The 17635-nt window shown below is 40.3% G+C and overlaps 1 protein-coding gene across 1 annotated transcript in view; it reads left to right on the top strand.

Moving 5' to 3' along the window:
* Positions 1 to 17635, top strand: part of ptprn2 (protein tyrosine phosphatase receptor type N2) — a 125969-nt gene that overhangs the window by 72366 nt on the left and 35968 nt on the right. Inside the window, exon 11 of the mRNA XM_031850214.1 lies at positions 6636 to 6700. Within this exon, the coding sequence (XP_031706074.1) occupies positions 6636 to 6700 (65 nt within the window). The remainder of the gene's footprint in view (positions 1 to 6635; positions 6701 to 17635) is intronic.

The raw sequence follows: 17635 nt of genomic DNA, 5'->3' as shown, positions 1-17635 counted from the left end.
TGTATATATGTGTATGTATATATGTGTATATATATGTGTATATATATGTATATATATGTGTATATATATGTATATATATGTGTATGTATATATGTGTATATATATGTGTATGTATATATGTGTATATATGTGTATATATATGTGTATGTATATATGTGTATATATATGTATGTGTATATATATGTGTATATATATGTATGTATATATATATATGTGTATATATGTATGTATATATATATATGTGTATATATATGTATGTATATATATATGTGTATATATATGTATGTATATATATATGTGTATGTATATATGTATGTGTATATATATGTGTATATATATGTATGTGTATATATATCTGTATATATATGTATGTGTATATATATCTGTATATATATGTATGTATATATATGTATATGTATGTATATATGTATGTATGTATATGTATGTATATGTATATATATATATATATATATATATATATATATATATAAACGGAACAATATCTGGACTGTTGATTTGGTTTAATATTCAATTTTGATACGATGATGATGGTTGAATTCTATCTTTATTATATATTATTATATTTTCAATGGAGGCTTTGAATGTCAAAGTGTTGTATTTTTATTTTTTTTAACCTTAGCACTCTTTTATTCTCCTCCGGCCCAGCTCCACCTTGTCCCTCTGTTTTATTTGTAGGTGTTCTCAAAGGTGCAGGTCCTTTGATTTGGTGCCTTGATTTATAAAAGCCAAGGAGCAGAACAACAACTGATACGCATGAACAAGAAGAGACAGAGGGGAGACTAGGTCTGTGGGATTTGCTGGTCGTCTGTGTCTCTCTGCACAGATAGTAGTCTGTATTAAGTTATTTACAGGATGTTTATTCCCACCATAAAATAAAAAATAGAGCTCACGTGAAATTCATTTTATGAGTGTGTTTGTGTCCCCTGTAGAATATCCTCTCTATATACTGGGAGAGGGAAAAAAGGGGAACAAATAAAAAGCAACAACAATATCTGTGAACTGATTTACATCAGCGTGCGGAAGTCGGATGTAAAGAAGTCACATACATGTTATATATCATACATGTAATGAATACGCTGCTGCTCGGAAGTCAGCCCTGCGGTTCTTCATACTCCGAAGGGATATTATTGTTTTTTTTCCCACGTAAGATTTTTACTGAGAAAAAGGGTTGCCGTGCATGTTATCTGTCAGGGGGATCAGGTGCTTCTTCCTCTCTCCCCCCCCCCCCTCCTCCTCCTCCTCGCTCCACTCTGATAGGTAGAGACAGCCATCATATGTGCAAGGGGGAAAGTGATGGGCGGAATGGCAGCTTTAATATCGGAGCGATTGCTTGCTGATAAGGCTAACGGCTGTGGAGAGGCGTGAGCGTCAGCCCTCCTCCGCAATAAACACTTTCATTTTGTTTGGTCGGAGTGACGGATGGAGAGATGGAAGTGGTGAATAGACGACCTGAGGAGCAGGAAAGGGAGGGGGGAGATAGATGGAATGGATGTGGATGTTATTCAATATTAACAGATCAATCAGAGGCTGGTGAAATATGCATTTTGTGAACTATATACCCCCATTCGGGCAAAGAGGCAACATTACGATCATGTGACAGCGCTGGCTGCTGTGCCGTGTTGAAATACAAAATACTTACGGCTTACAGACGGTGATTTGTCTCCCGATACTGAATTTATATTGCTTCTAACAATAACAACCCTGTCGTATATCAGAAAAATGAATATATATATATTCATGACTTTAAGCTCTGATGACTTCATGATAATCATTTCTCAATCACTATTAGAATCTATGACGAGGAGAGCACAATTGCTTCAGTTTGCAGCATATGGCGGAGAAAAGCAACATTTTAATCAAATTGTATCTCGGCACAAGATAATTTGTGCTGAGCACATACGCTATGGAGCAATTTAAAGGTCACATGAAATCAAGCTTAAATGTGTGCTTGTGGTTTTTTTTTGGTTTTTTTCATTAGTTCATTAGTGTGAGTGTCAAGGAAAGTCAACAATGTTTTGGAGGATTCTTTAGATTGATGATTAAAATGGCCTTTTCGTCCTCTTCTTCCTTCCTCTTCAACAAGTTCTTGACAAGTTTTTGATAAATGTACTGAGCAGCACCGCATATGAAAGGGCCTACTTTAAACATCTCGTTTTATTTATCAGTCCTGGTTGATTTGGAGACACCCGTCGTTATTGGTGATAACAATAAGTGTTTCTGATTAAACACTCCTTGGGCGGCTACTTTTAAAACATAAGAGGAACTGGTGGATGTGGTTATGGTGCAGCCAAACAAACTCTTTTTTTAATAAAGAAGTCGGGTGATTTCGTGCAACAGCAGGACACAGTAGAGTTGATTACTTTGCTAAGACGTTGGAGGCAAACTCTTCATCTCACAGCTTACTCTGGCTGCTGCATCTTGTTCCATTACACACTTGGAAAATTGAAAATAATCTATTGAAGTATGCACAAAATGACTGTTGACTTATTTTTGTAGATGCTTTTTTGATAACCGATCCTGGTCAACGCTAACCTGGCAAATACATTGTGTTTCCTTTGGCTGCTTCAGTGAAATAAGAATGAAGCTAATATCAATGAGATCAAATAAAAAAAATTTAAAAAAACACCGGATTACGTGCTGCTGCATCGTTTCCTGTTTCTCTCTGGTGTGCAGGTAGACAATCTGAATCCAGTGTGTTAATGGCGGACTCCGCCACTAACAATGAAAGCTACTCTATAGAGAGTAATTACACAATGTAAATTAATTTATGGTTGAAAAAAATCACAACAATGAATACAATAAAAGCTTTTTATATCATGAAAATCTTTATTTTGGAAGTTAAACAGCTTCCTTCCCTTACAGAATGATTGCTAGTTATTTACTAACAGAAGTCCTTTTAATTATATTATTTTTAATTAAACATGCTTGTGTTATACGCCATTTTAAGACATTCATTCACCAAACAGTAATCACACACATTAACTGAATTCTTATTGAATAGTTCCAGGTCATCAGGCAATTCTCTAATTTATAATCTCCAATGAAACTGTTGCGCGTGTATGTCATTTCAATTGTAAGCCCATGAAAATAGAGCACATTTAAACACAAATGCCTTTCTGGCCTTTACTGTGCTTTTGTTGCCTGCTGAACATCGGATCATATGGCTCAATGTGACTCGGAAACCGAAAAGATTAAATGAGCAGCAGGGATCAGATCTCGATATTAGAAGTCAGACTCGATAGACTCAGACAATGCCTATTAAAATGGCTGGAAGAGCCTCTCTGAAATGAGTCCTGACATCTCCTTTCCACAGTCTGTCAGGAGTATTTGGTGGCTAATTTGAAGCTTACAGTGTCTGTAAGAGAAAGAGAGCGAGCTCCAGTGGGAGGTTAATATAAGGGGTGACCAGAAAGAGATGCTGTAGGCTGTTATCTGTACAGTCAGTGACAGAACAAGCAATCCATTGGCTGGATTCTCACTGCAGCGCAAGATCCATCCAGTTACCGGCTAATGAGCCCGGGAAGTACATTGTATTTACATTTAAAGTGGCTGTTGTGGGACTGTCCTTTCCCTCAGGTTGATTGGAGAGTCCTCAGCTTTGATTTCACAAGTAAATACTGACCTTCAGGCTTCTTTGGTTTCACCGTAATATGGTTAATGTCAGCTTGTCAGTCAAAACCTGAGCTGCATCCGCCATGACGTGTCCGCGTGTTGATTCCAGGCTAATCTTTCGTAGTTTGACTCGAGATGTGTTGCGACCCCAGAGGGGTTCTCATTAGGACCAAAACGTTGTGTGACCTTTTAGCGGCTTCACCTCGCCCCACCACCTACGCCCTCACCCAGCTGGGTCCAATTACCTTGCTCATTACCCCCCTCCTAAATAGCACCAGGACTGTGCAGGTAGTGTAGCTATCTATGGAGCGGCAATATGTCTCTGACTAACTGCAGGGGTGACAACATGAAATGAAAACGAGTTGAGACATGCCAGTTGAAGACTTTCCTTCTCAATAAGGGCAGAAGATTTTCTTCTTTATCCTCTTGCTACTTCTTTTATGTGGCACTTTAATTTAAACGTGTATGTATATTTGACCTTTCCAGCTCTCTCTCGCCTCTTCCTTTATCCTCCTTTTAGCCATCCGTCAGAAACCCCTGGCTGACACCTCAAATGTAAGATGTCCCCTTCGCTGCCATGTTGATGAGATGATAGGATGATCAATGTTTTCTGGATCCTTAATAACCAGAAAGAGAAAAGGGGAGAGAGGAAAGAGCGAGAGAGATGGATGATTATCCTAAAAGTAGCGTGCTTAATTAAATGGAATGCTGCATACATTGTGGACTGAGTGGAATCATTGGGATAGATTAAAATACTAATTATACAGGCCCTTGCCGAATTTGGAGTGTGAGGTGGGGTTCAGCTCTTCAGGGTCATTTGCATAGCCTTCATCTGGGGAAATGGGATTTAAAGGACCTGCTCTCTTTCTCTTCGTCTCTTTAACTCTCACTTTTCTTCCCTTTTCCCCATTACCAATCACATTCACATGCTAACAAACTCAATTAAAATGATGCTCCATTTTTTGTTGCACTCTATAATTTGGCATAATCTATTAAGGCCCCTTTGATTTTGTTTTTCAATATAAATGTCTCCATCAAAGTGAGGAAGGGACGTTGAGCACAGGAGGGGAAGAAAGACGGTGAAATGTGTGATCTTGAACGATGGATATTTAACATTGCCTCACTTTGGTTTGATTTGCATGAGAAAATCTTTCGTGAACAAAGCTTTGGAAATAGCATGCCATATTTGTTTAGATCAATAGATCTGATGATCAAACTCGGGTGGTGTATTAATTACTGCAAGAACAAAGGCAGAAGCTCAAGTTATTGTGTGCTGTGAATCTATAAGCACTTCATCTCAGCAGGTCTGACTCAAAGTGTGTGAAGATAACAATTAATTTTTATTGGTAAATTATGTTTGCATTTTCAACCATGGCTCTATGGATGGAAATGAAAGTCTGTCCACCACTTTGGCCCAGACTGAAATATCTCAACATTTTGTACAGACATTCATGGTTTCCAGAGGATGAATCTTATCGATTTTGATGACCTCCGAAGTTTTCCTTTTGTGGAACCATGAGGCTTTGTTTGAAATGTCTCAACATCTATTGGATGCATTGCTTTGAAATTTGGTTCAGACATTTATGTCCCTCTGAGGATGAATTGCGATAACTTTGGTGATCCCTGAATTTTTCATTTAGCGCTATCACCAGGTCACAATTTCAAATTTTTCAGGCCAATTAGCTACAAAACTAATGACAGCTGTACTTTGTGTTTAGTGCTGATTAGTAAATGGCATACTAACACGTATAACCAAGATGGTGAACATGGTAAACATTATACCTGCTGAGGCTTGTTTGTTCTTCTGCGTACCAACACAGTGAGGACGTAGGCTACTCCGCAGCTGACATGCAGCTCCTCAAAGATGTAACTACACTTCGGGGCTACGGCTGTTACAGAAAGGGAATGTGGAAACTGCAAAAACTGTGATTGGTCAGCTTGCAGTAACGCACATCTTGCAAAGTCATCTCTTCTGCAAACGTTCTGCTTACTGCGACTCCACAACGTATAGATACAACGAATACATGAACTCTTGTATCACAAAGTAAATGTAAACACAGTAACTGAGGGGAATGAAATTGAAGCCTGATACGACCTGATCATGTACAATACATCTGTGTTAGTGTTGCATTGGAGATATCAGCGGGTGAAATCCGACAATAAACAATAAATCACACCTACTACCGTTAAGCTCTTGTGTCAACCATAAATCCAGTTTATCCATCGGCATGTTAACATTCTGGGATTAACATGTAGCGGAAAGCACCACTGTACCTAAAGCATTGTTCACACTCCAAGCGACAAAACAGCCAAGCGTGGACAGGTACATTATCAGAAAGTGTTGCTCCAGAGCTCGTTGAAGTAGTTATGTCATTAAATAGCACTGGGAACGAGATAACAGCATTTGTTTTAAATTGAAGGAAATAAAATACGATTGGTTGATGTTTTACCGCGTCATTGGAGCGCAGAAAAAAAGTTGAGACCAGCTCAACTTTGATTTGTAGCGATTCACGCCTGCGACAAGTGTTGGGCAGCAATTTCCAACTTCATGTCACCAGCTGCCATCTCAGATGACTTGTAGCCCGTTGCTGTGTCGCTCGTAGTGTGAAGCAGCATGAGTACAGCCTCACAGAGCCGCTAGCATAGCCATGGACCCTTACCTATTATAGGCCCTCCACCCATACAACATATCATTCCTCCAACGGCCACAACAGACTCCTGTCAGCTAGAGAACTGCTTGCTGTCATTCCCTGAAGAATGTTTTTACGTGTTTTTGTGTGTTTTTGTGTGTTTTTGTGTGTGTGTGTGTGTGTGTGTGTGTGTGTGTGTGTGTGGGCTGGTCATTTTCTATGACCAGTTTGACATCTGACTCATGCTGTTACATCCACTGCATCATTCTCAGTTTCACTGACCACTTGTTTTGCCTCAGGAATGGAGAAATCTGCTACTTTGTCATCCACTGCTCATACTCAACACCTCCTCTGCTTTTGTCTCCCGTGCAGTCCAACAGAAGCAGCAGCTGGAGAAGGAGACGGGCCTGAAGATAGTGGAGGCTGGAGTTAGTGATGTAAGTTGTCCTCACTAAGAATATCTGTTATTCAGCTCTGTGTGTAAAAAGAAAAAGAGCGGGTGTGCTTGTGTGCGTACTCTGTGTTTGGGCACATGGGACAGGAATAACTCTGTGAACAGAACTTGTCTTGGCATCCGGATCACACCTGCAGCTTCAGTTGTGCAGCCAAACACTAATCTGCAGCAGCAATGAATTCCAAACACACATCCCTTTAAGCGTGTTGCGTTGATGTCCGTACCTCGTGTGCATTTCCTTTAGGTCTCTAAGAGCTGTTGTCACCATGGCAAATAAAACACAACACAAGACAAAAGCATGATGCATTTCGTGAAACATAAAGTAAGTGTTAATCATCACAGCAGAGCAACAATAACCAGATTATCCTGAGTGCTGTCACTTTGTCTGGAGCCCTGATTCTCCTGTGACATATTCATTGGAAAGAATTAAGTGGAGAGCAGGAGGACACTCAGGATGATCCGGATGAAAGGAGAGTAAATGTGTTTTCATTGAACACTGATAAATATTCATATGTATCAGCGGTAAGGATCTAATCAAGCACCCATTGATGCGTCTTGGCCCTCAATGTTCGCCTGGTAAATGAGTTTCTTTATGGAAATGAGACAGACAGCCTTAGACCCCTGAGCTGCCCTGATCATGAGGCATGCTGGGAGCTAAATGGATGTGGCCTGTGCATCGCAGGACAGTTGCCATTGGCAACAACCGTCACACACTTTATAGACAAGATCATTTTCCCGTGTTAGTCCCTTCTATACTGTCTCCCTTTGGTGTCGCTGCCTTTCTTCGCCCATCTGCCTCCCACTTATATCTTTTTTAGCACCACATTCTCTCCGGTCTTATTCCACATTGTGTCTTCATCACGTTCTTCTCAATTATCTCTGATTCACATTTTTTTTCCTTTTTTTCTTCTCTGTGACTTTTGTCCTGTTCTTTGTCTGCCTCTCCTCGCCTCTTTTTCATTCTTTTATTCCCACTCAGACTGATTCCTGCGCTTTGCCAGAACTGGTACAGGGCTGTGTTTGTCATATTGGGCCTATTTGTAGATAATTAGCTGCAATAATAGCCTCTCTGCAGGAGCCGGGTGAGGGAGGGAGGGAGGGAGGAAATAGGGAGGGAGGAAAGGAAGAATCTGTCTTCCACCTCATGGGGAGAAAAGCCACGCCAGACTGTGTTTGTAGAAATGCATGTCAAGGAAGCGCAGCATTTACTGTACTACAAATAGAGAGTTGGCAAAGTATAAACCCTGAAAACTCACTCGGAGGGTGTTTTATTAGCAACAGCTCTAATGTGGATGTGTGTGATGTTACCAGTTTGTATTTAAGAAGTGGAGAGGTGAGGGTAAGTTGGGGAAAATAGTAGCTTTTCACAGGAGAGCCTGTGGAGTGGGCTCTTCAAATACATTAGTTTAAAAGGTGTTAAACCAAAAGCCTGCTTTCACTAAATTTGCAGTAAATTGGCCACAGTTATGAGTGAATGCATGTTGGAGGTTGCAAAATGGGTCTTCTTTAGCCTGCTTATTAGTGGCAAAAATAGAAATATGCTGGATAAAATTGCTCAGTGTATCCATAAGAGGTATAGAGCGGGAAATTAAGCAAAGCATCAGTGCTAAGCTTTCCACAGACAATATTCTTTCCACAAGCTTGTATAAAACCATCAATGTGCTCGGTATCATTAAGTCTTATCACTGACAACTCCCCCCTCCTCCGTTTTTATTTAAGAGGTGACAAATGACAAAACAGCTTAGCAAGATGTCCAGATAGAGCGAACGTCAATAGCGGTAGATGCGGACGAGGATAAGCAAATGTCAAAGTGGGGGGAAGGAGACATCCATCAATAGGCCGAGCAATATCTACTCCATTATAGATCGCAAGGAAGTCGGCTTCCTAAAGAGAAAAAAATGACTACTTTGTTTATCTTGAATAATGTATATACGTGTGTGAGTATCATTCTTATTAACAGCTGCTTCCCAAGTGGGAGCTGCACTCTTGTGGAAACACAAAAGCCAAAAGTAGGTCCTCTCACAGCAATTTGTAAGTCCTGTAAAGGTGTGAAAAACTGTGAGGGTGGAAAGAGAACTGAAGTGGAAAGAAATGTGTGGTTGGTGTGGCCTCTCTGCAGCTTTAGCCTTACATACATACATACATATAAGTACCTATGCTAGTATTGCACAATACTTTAAGTGTGGAAATAAAACCTGGCCGATCATACCGTACTTTGTTTCCTCAACTAGTATCGTTTGTAAATGGAACAAAGCTCAGTGACTGTGCATCCCTCACCGCCTCCTCGGATTTTGTTCCGTGCAGGAGAGCCGGGGGGGTGGGGGGGTTCGGTGAATCAACCCCCACCCCATGCTGGAGACAATGACGAGGCATTAGGCAAAAGGGTTGCTTTAGCTGGCAGTCATAGACACAGCATGGCTGCTACAAGTGGGGAGCATAGAGAAGGAATAAAAGGGAGGCTCAGAATTGTTTGAAAGGGAGGAGTATCGCTGGTTAGAAGAAGACACAGGGTATTCTACAATCCTCATAGGTTTGAAAAAGCTTCCAGTGTGCTAAAAAATTTAGTCAAGAACCTTTATTTAATTTAATGCTTGTGGGGGATATTGGATCTCTAAAAATATTTCCTGATGTTGATTATCTCTGCTAATATTGCCCTAATCAAGGTCTTAATGATCTACTAATAAAGATTCACATTGAGATGAGTGAGCAGAGGCTTTCCTCTGGATTAACAATAAAGAAATTAACAGCTAGTTGCCGGCGGGAATGTCTAACAAACTAGCAAAGTTAGCAAACGCTAACAGTTTGCTTATCCGCAAATGCCAAGGAAGTGCGTGTTTAATAATTTATGGCTTTGCAATAGCAAAAAATATGATATGTAGCTGAAAAGAGAGGCAGACCCTAGCCTAGTAGCCTTTGCACCAAAACATTTGCCATTGTCCACATGGGGGAAGTGGCTCTGGCTAGCCATGATAAAAGAAAAAGCATTGAGACAACCAAGAGGCCGCTCAACAGACAGCCGGCGTAGGTACATATTATGTATTACATAATTCACCATTACCTCTTCTACCAGCACGGCAAGCATTGGTATAGCTGCGAGACAACTGCTAGCCTCCTGTGGACAGGTGTTGTAAATTAGCATTTCGCTACAAACACTTAACACAGTGCATCTGGGCTTTGTGCATAAATGTATGTTACAATTCTAATGCTACTGTGATGTCCATATCAAATAAAATAAACATAAACATAAACATAAGCATCTGAAGTGGTGTGGGCACCGGAGACGATGACTAGCATTGTTCTTGTACTGTATGTGCTGACATGTAGGGTGCATTCCTAAATCCAATCTGACGCTCTACACTAAAAATTAAAGCGCTGCTGTTAGAAGAAATAGAGTGTTATGTATGAAATAATGAACGTTGTTGCATTTTGCTAGGACGATCCTTGCCATTTCAGTCACTGAGCTTGGCACTCTGCTGCTCCGTCTCCTCAGACAGAGTGCCCAGAGTACGCTCCGTCGCTCAGAGAGTGTGGTGCTCTGAATAACTGAACAGTATATTCCAACAGCGCTACGAACTCATGAAGGGTCAAGTAGTGGCTATTGACGAACGCACCCAAAGGCGCTTTTGCTACAATGCCTATCTTAGGGCATATCACACTGGTTTAAGAGTCTTATTATTGTGAGTTATGATGGCTATAAAGGCCTATTTTAAAATGCTCAAACAACTTAATGGGAATAGGGTAAAATATTATGGAAAAGTTTTGAAAATGCATTGCTAAAAATGTGTGTGAACCCTGTAAAGAACGGTAACGTATTCCCAAATCAATCCCCAATACACCGCAATTTGGATGCACACATTTCTACATTCAACCTGCCTGCAATCAATGGTCCCTATTTGATTAAATTGGTAGTCAAATTAAGATTCATTGACATTTTGACAGCGGCCTCATGTTCAAGATAACTCCGGCAAACTGCTTATGTGAAGAGGCCCTCATTAAGCATCGAATTCCCTGAGCTGCATGTCAACTGATTATTCAACCAGTAAATGTAAATCATATATGGCAGGCAGGGAGTCTCTGCACTGTTTGTGTGTATGCATGAACAAATGTACAGTAAATGTGTGTCCTCAATGCATACTGTAATTGTCATTTATAGGGCTTAAGTGTGCGTTTTTGACATGTCTGACTGTAAATGTGTACCTACAGTTAGTCACTGGTTTTTCATTTGATTTGTACTCTAGCTACGTAAAGGCAGTGGAGGCATTTCATGATGGTCGAAAGCTCCCGTTATATTTCTAATCAAAGAACTAAGAGCAGAGGCACAGAGGCAAAACTCATCTCAGAGAAAGGTCACCTGTAGTTACGGCCCCTCACTATGGATTTGAAGGCTTTCTTTCCAATATCCTGTGCCATAATTAATGCAAGGGCACATCTGTTTGAAAATGTTCTGACAGGCTTCCTCAAAAAACACTACGGTGCATCAGGTTTTAAGTATTATCGTAGAGTAAGAATGTTTACATCTGATTATGAACTATTGTTTTTCTATAAACCATCTCCATGATCAGGTTGTTTATTTCTTTAAGACCTGGAGTTGCATTGGTTTTAATCGTGATGGTGCTTCTTTCTGTTCTGTTGTGCAGTTTGTATGAATATGGACATAACTCTAGTATTTATTTTTGTCAGTAGGCATACTTTTAAGAATGGCAGTGTCAGGCCACCACTCTGCAAACTGAAATATCTCAACATTTACAAGATGGGTTTGCACACGTTTTGGTACAGATTTGGTTGCCAGACAATTTATCCTAGCAACTTTGGTGATCTCTTTACTTTTCCGCTTGCCGAAGTCAGTTCTTTGGTTTATGAACAAATACCTGCAAAACTGATAATACTCAGCTTTACTTTGTGACAATTAGCAAACGTTAGCATGCTAACACGCAAAACTAAGATTGTAAACACGTTAAACATTTTACTGTACCTTCTAATGACAGGCATGTTAGCCTTTACTTTGTGAAAATTAGCTGTTCGCATGCTAACACGCAAAACGAAGATGGTAAACATTTACTGTACCTTCTAATCACAGGCATGTTAGCATTGTCATTGTGAGCATGTTAGCACGCTAAAGTTAGCATTTAGCTCAGCAAGTACAAGCATGCTTCTGTTATAAATGTACATTTAACATAATATACCCTTGGATGAATGTCCCTCCACCTGATCATCATATGTCAATTTTATGGTAAAATAAAAATGCAAGGGCTACAATACAGGGTTACAATAGTAACTTCAGTCACCGTCAATGCACTCAATATGATCCAATAACTTCTGGCTCAGGATTGATCACATTAAATTAGCATTTTGCTTTGATGGAAAACTTTTTCCCATGAATATTTATTTCCACATTTTTTTATCCTCTGCGCATTGGTTGTCTGGCAATATCAGTGCATTTTGCTTTCCTTTAATCTAACAACGCCCGAGTATTGTAGCGTATACCACTTAACAACAAATACCATGTGCAACCATCAGCAAATGCAATTCCTCTGAGCGAATGGGACAAATCACTTCAGAAGGGGACTTCAAAGGAAAACCACACTGACCATTTCCAACCAGAGAGAAGAGACAGATCCACAGGCTGAAATAAATAAATTATTGTGAGTTGTACAAATTGATCTTGTAACGGCATGGATATATGCTTTACTTCAAAACATGTTTCCCCATGCTGCTTTTTCAAGCAGCATTTTTTTCAAGAATCACAAGATGAGAAAAATACATTTTTATGTAAATTTTTCGAGATCTCTTATTCTCATTTAAGTGTGAGTTTGGCACCTCAGAGGAAATGTTAGTGGCTTGGCTACACTGCAGGGTATATTTTCTACCTGTCGTTGTGTTGTATAGCATGTATATGTGCACTGAATGTGTGTAGACGCTGCAGCAAATCAATTCCACATTGGTACTCAATAGCCTTTTCCACATTGACAACCTATCTCCTTCAGACACTGTAATAAACCCAAACAATGAAAAAATTGCCGCCTATACAAATTTCAACAGTGCAGGAAGGCCAATCTGACTGTTTTAAAAGTGGCTAAAATGCCATTACTGTGGCAGATCTGGATGTGAAATGTCATATGGGAGCAGCCCCACTGTGCCTGCAGCCCTGAGTACACTGTCTGTTTGGAGACTCCAGCTGCCTCCCACTGATGAAAGACCGTCCAGCAGCTCCGTTTCTCAGCAACCTTTTACCATCACCTGACCTTTGGACGGCAGAAATGCCTTTGATACCGTGCCATACAGTTTGGTATTTGCCTCTATATATCGTGACGTGTGCTTTCCCCCGGGTATGGGTGAACTTGTCTGTTTTTAACGAGTGTCAGAATGTAAAGTGTTTACTCTCCTACCTTTTGCTTCTTTTATGTTCCGCTGCCTTTGTTAAAGAGAGGTATGGTTTTATTCAGCATGTTGAAGGGCAATTCTTCAGTCCTTTCGTAAGAAGTAAAATGAGCTACAACTCGAGGCCAAGGTGGCCATGGAGGTGTTATGGCGGTTTAGATCAAATAAAAGTAAAATCCACTGATGAAAATTCTTCCACTGTTATAAATCATCAGTCTGCGATCGGTGCTTTAAACATAAATTTTTTTCCAGCCAATGATTTCCTGCATTTCTCACAATAACTTAGAGCTGTGCAGTAGTTCCATGGTTCACTGTTTCTTTAAAACTATAAGGTCTTGGGTTCAAGGCCTTCCTACTTTCGGTATGGAATCTGGCTGACACTGACAATTATTTTCATAACAGTCATTGTTGCAATTGTTTGCTTTCTAGTTTTGTCTTTAGAAGGTCAGAAAATAGTGAAAAAAATGAAGTATTACGTGTTTTATTCAACCAACGGCCAAAACCCAACCAATATTCTTTTTACTATCATACATGGCAATGGAAACCATTAAATCTTCGCATTTTAGAAGCTGGGACAAGAGAACGACTAGATACTGAAACTGTTTCTACTTCGTTCGATACCCATCATGTGAGTGGAAGCATTCAGTTACGTTGAATGCCAACACCACCACATTGATTTATGTATATATAGATAGGCCGATACCCAGCCCTAAGCAAGAGATGAGGGATCGTTTTTTTTTTGCTGGAGTTTTGATCTGTTTTTAAAATGCAACATGTGCTGTTCTGTAGCTGATTTGCATTTTTGACAGCTGTGGCTACCGTCACTGGAGGAATTTTAAATGATGGCTCTTGTACAGTAGATTTCTGCCTAAATGTCAGTAGAAAATGGTGGTTCTGTGGAGAGTTCTGACATATTGATATCAAAACTTGATGTTTACTTTTGATGGTTTTAGATTGTTGAGAAAAAATTAGCTGTATCTGTTTCAGTCACACGTAGTAGCTGTGCTGTGTTTCGCCATATCATTCAATCTATTGTTGGGTTCAAGCCTATTGAAATAGAAAAGTATCATAATGACAATCCTGTTAAGCTCCTTAGTTTACAAACTTGGATAAGCAAGACAGAGGTTAGATTATGGGGGCTTTATTGTTAGTATTTTTAAACAGTATGTTTTCACGTTACAATGCTAAAGGAGAAAAGGTCTTTAGAATGACGGCTAACAGATGTTTTTGGCAAACATAACACTGTCTTAGTTAACAGCCAACCAGGAGTTGGTAGTGTGCAAACATATGAATTGATTAATACTACTATTAAGAGCAGGACAGAGCCGCTAACATTAGCTGCTAACTCTGGTATAATCCAGGTTTTGCTAATGGTTAACGATGCCTGAGATTTTGACCCTTTGTGTGATTCTTGGGTCAAGACGTTTGTTTGACTCGTACAATAAGTCTGCTTTTGCCCAATGTTGATGAATACCAGTAATCTGTGCCTTTTTTAAAGCATAAGGCAAGTTAGATCTACAGGTATGATATCATCCTGCACTTTAATTGTAAACAATGCCACTCTTGTTTGAACAAAAGGCTGTTTATGGTAGTTCGTCAAATGGCGTCAGGCAGCAGCGGTGGGGTTGTGGCCTGGGAGGGGGCTCAGGGTCGGGGAGGGGGCTCAGGGTCGGGGGAGGGGGGACCTACGGTGTCCACAGCTGGATAGCATGGCAGAGGTTTTAAATGTCAGCGTTGAAGGGGGATGTGGCTGCCATTTGGCCTGACAAGCTGCATGCCAAGGGACTGGCAGCGGGATGCAGGGGGCATGGTGCTCCCGGTCCCAGCCACAGAGCTCTCACCTTCTGCCATTTATCATGCGGATACTTGCCTAGCGCATCTGGCACCTTCGCATTGACAGCAGCAGGAAAAGCAGTTGCTGCAGGCTAACCGGTGGCCCATGGTAATCTTTTTAACATCGCAACAAAATTAGGGCACACATATTTATTTGAGTAAATTCAGTCCAGAGTGTCTGTCGAGTTTAGTTGATGGAAATGCAGTAATACTTTGAGGAGGTTTGGAGTTGTTTGGAGTTGAGAAGAGAGGCAGAGTGTTGGGCAGATTTTGCCGCTGAAATCGACAAAGTATTTCCTAGAATTACAATCTAATCCTAAGGACTAAACTATTATCTTTGTTGATAGGTGTGATATTCAATAAAAGGACATATTTAAGAATATACTGTAGTCATCTGTTCATCTATGTATAAATTCATCATAGCTGTCTTTTTAGCAAACACTACATTTTGAGTTTGTGGTTGATATGAAGCAGATTAATTATTGCTCAGTGAGCGCAAAATATGGAAACCACTATGCTCTCAGCAAATTAAATATAGTCAACTGTCATATCATCTTTAATTGACTGTAATTGTGAATCCTGCTGTAACTGCTAGTTACTTTCTGCATGGCAAGGTCAACTAAATTGCGTGATAAGCTGTTATGGTCTTTTACATGATGACCTTGACTTGAGTGTATGAATATCTTCCAATTGTGGCGATAAAGCATGAAATGAAAGTGGACCACTCTGCTTCTAAGTGGCTTCACAGCATCTACTGGTTGGGTTAACTGCTTTGAAATACTCTGCTGTGATGATATGGCAACATTTAGATATGGAGGTGAATATTTAAATGACAAATATTCTGTATATTATACAAGTTAAAACAACACATAACTATAAGATTTCGGTGTTTCAACTCAGAAAGAAAATGTATAAAATTTTGTATGTTAGTATATGTTAATGTATTTTAAACATATACTTAATTACCTATTATACTACTGTTAAAACAATGCATCTCCAAAATGTCAATGTTTTAAGACAAACAGACTTGTTTTCATAATCCTTCAGGTAAGATTCACCAAATTTAGAGATGCATAGTTTTCTCTGGAGAGCAACAATATTTTGAATTTAATCCAAAACTATGGCAGAAACTTGCAGAAATTCAAACTATGATCTTTATTTACCTTGATCTGTACTTGCCATGTATTTTTTTCTAATATCCATCAATAACTGAGACTAATTAGGCCCTTAAGCCATGAACTGAAGACATTTCTTAAATGTGTTTGCTGCACTATATGTTGTCTTTCATCCTAATATTTGATGCAATCATTGCAAATGCGGCGTACATGTGAAGGTAAAAAGCATCAAAGATCAAACATCTGATAGTGTGTGCTGTGAACTGGAGAAGCGTCCTGCTGTGATGGGATTTCTGCTTTACATATCACAGTCATGTCCATGTGTACATGGCTGCCCACATGTCTATTTACATTCACAAACATGCTCATCATGTGCGTGTTGCCGGCAAATGCACAGATGCAGCTAACACCTGACGGAGTGCAGGTGTATCTCTGTATAAAAATAGGAAATCTGTTCATAAACAGAAGCTGCTACGAGGACACGAAGCCTGAATCCTACTTTAAACCAGAGCACAGCTACATTTCTGCAGCTTAAAAACAACAGTATGGCAAACAGTAAACAGGGGCGACTGTGGCTAAGTGGCAGGGCCGTCTTTCAATCAGAGGGTCAGCGGGTCAATCCCCGGCTCCGGCTCTGCTAGTCGCATGTCAATGTGTCCTTGAGCAAGACACTTAATCCCAAAAGTGCTCCCGTAGCTGTGCCTACGGTGTAGAAATGTGATAGACTCTGAATTGTAAGTCGCTTTGGATAAAAGCGTCTGCTAAATGACTGTAATGTAATGACTAAAACTTACATATTAATGCACATTTTATCTAGAACATGGACAAATGACTCAACAAACTAAACATATTCCAATTTGGGACTTAATCTGAATAAATTAGAGGGAAAAAAACACATGAAATGTGTCATTCATAGCTTCATCAACATAAATAACTAATAGAAGGAATTACATTTCATTGTTGGAAACAACAAAAGGCAAAAGGATCTTGGCAATCCAGGTCCATGAACACGTGCAATCACATGTCAGTCACCGTTCATTACATTATTCACTTTGGAGAAGGAGGGGAAAAAAGAGACATCACCGCAGCTTCACAAAAAGCCATGTAATTATGTTTGAGGGGGAGAATAGGCTAGATTGATTATATGCATTTACAATAATGAGCCGTCAATGTATTATTATGTTACAGAGCAATCAAAATCTTGACATAAATCATAATTTATTCTGCCTTCAGAATTTCTGATCAGCCTTACTTTGTATTGTTGTCAGAGGTTGTGGGTTGAAGCAATGGGAGACGGGAGACGCAAACAGGCGGCTGATACCGAACTACAGCTGTGGCAGCGGCCTCATTAGGGATTCGCGGAGGTTCCATTCGACGAGCAGCGCTGCCCGGTTTGGCTCGGGGGCAGACTGCTCTTATAAATCTGCTGGAGCTCTGAGACAGACAGACAGCGAGACACACGCAGGGAGGCTGCGCCGCTGTGGCCAGGCAGAGTGTCAGCTCTGTTCGTGCAGAGGATTGTTTTGCAGCGCGAGGCCCCTGACTCCCCCCCCCCCCCCCCCCCCCCCCCCCCCCCCCCCGCGGACCGGCGC

The sequence above is a fragment of the Anarrhichthys ocellatus genome, unplaced genomic scaffold, assembly GCF_004355925.1.
Source record: "Anarrhichthys ocellatus isolate YVR2014 unplaced genomic scaffold, GSC_Weel_1.0 scaffold10, whole genome shotgun sequence".
In the NCBI taxonomy this organism is placed as follows: Eukaryota; Metazoa; Chordata; class Actinopteri; order Perciformes; family Anarhichadidae; genus Anarrhichthys; species Anarrhichthys ocellatus.
This window is presented reverse-complemented; position numbering and strand designations above follow the sequence as displayed.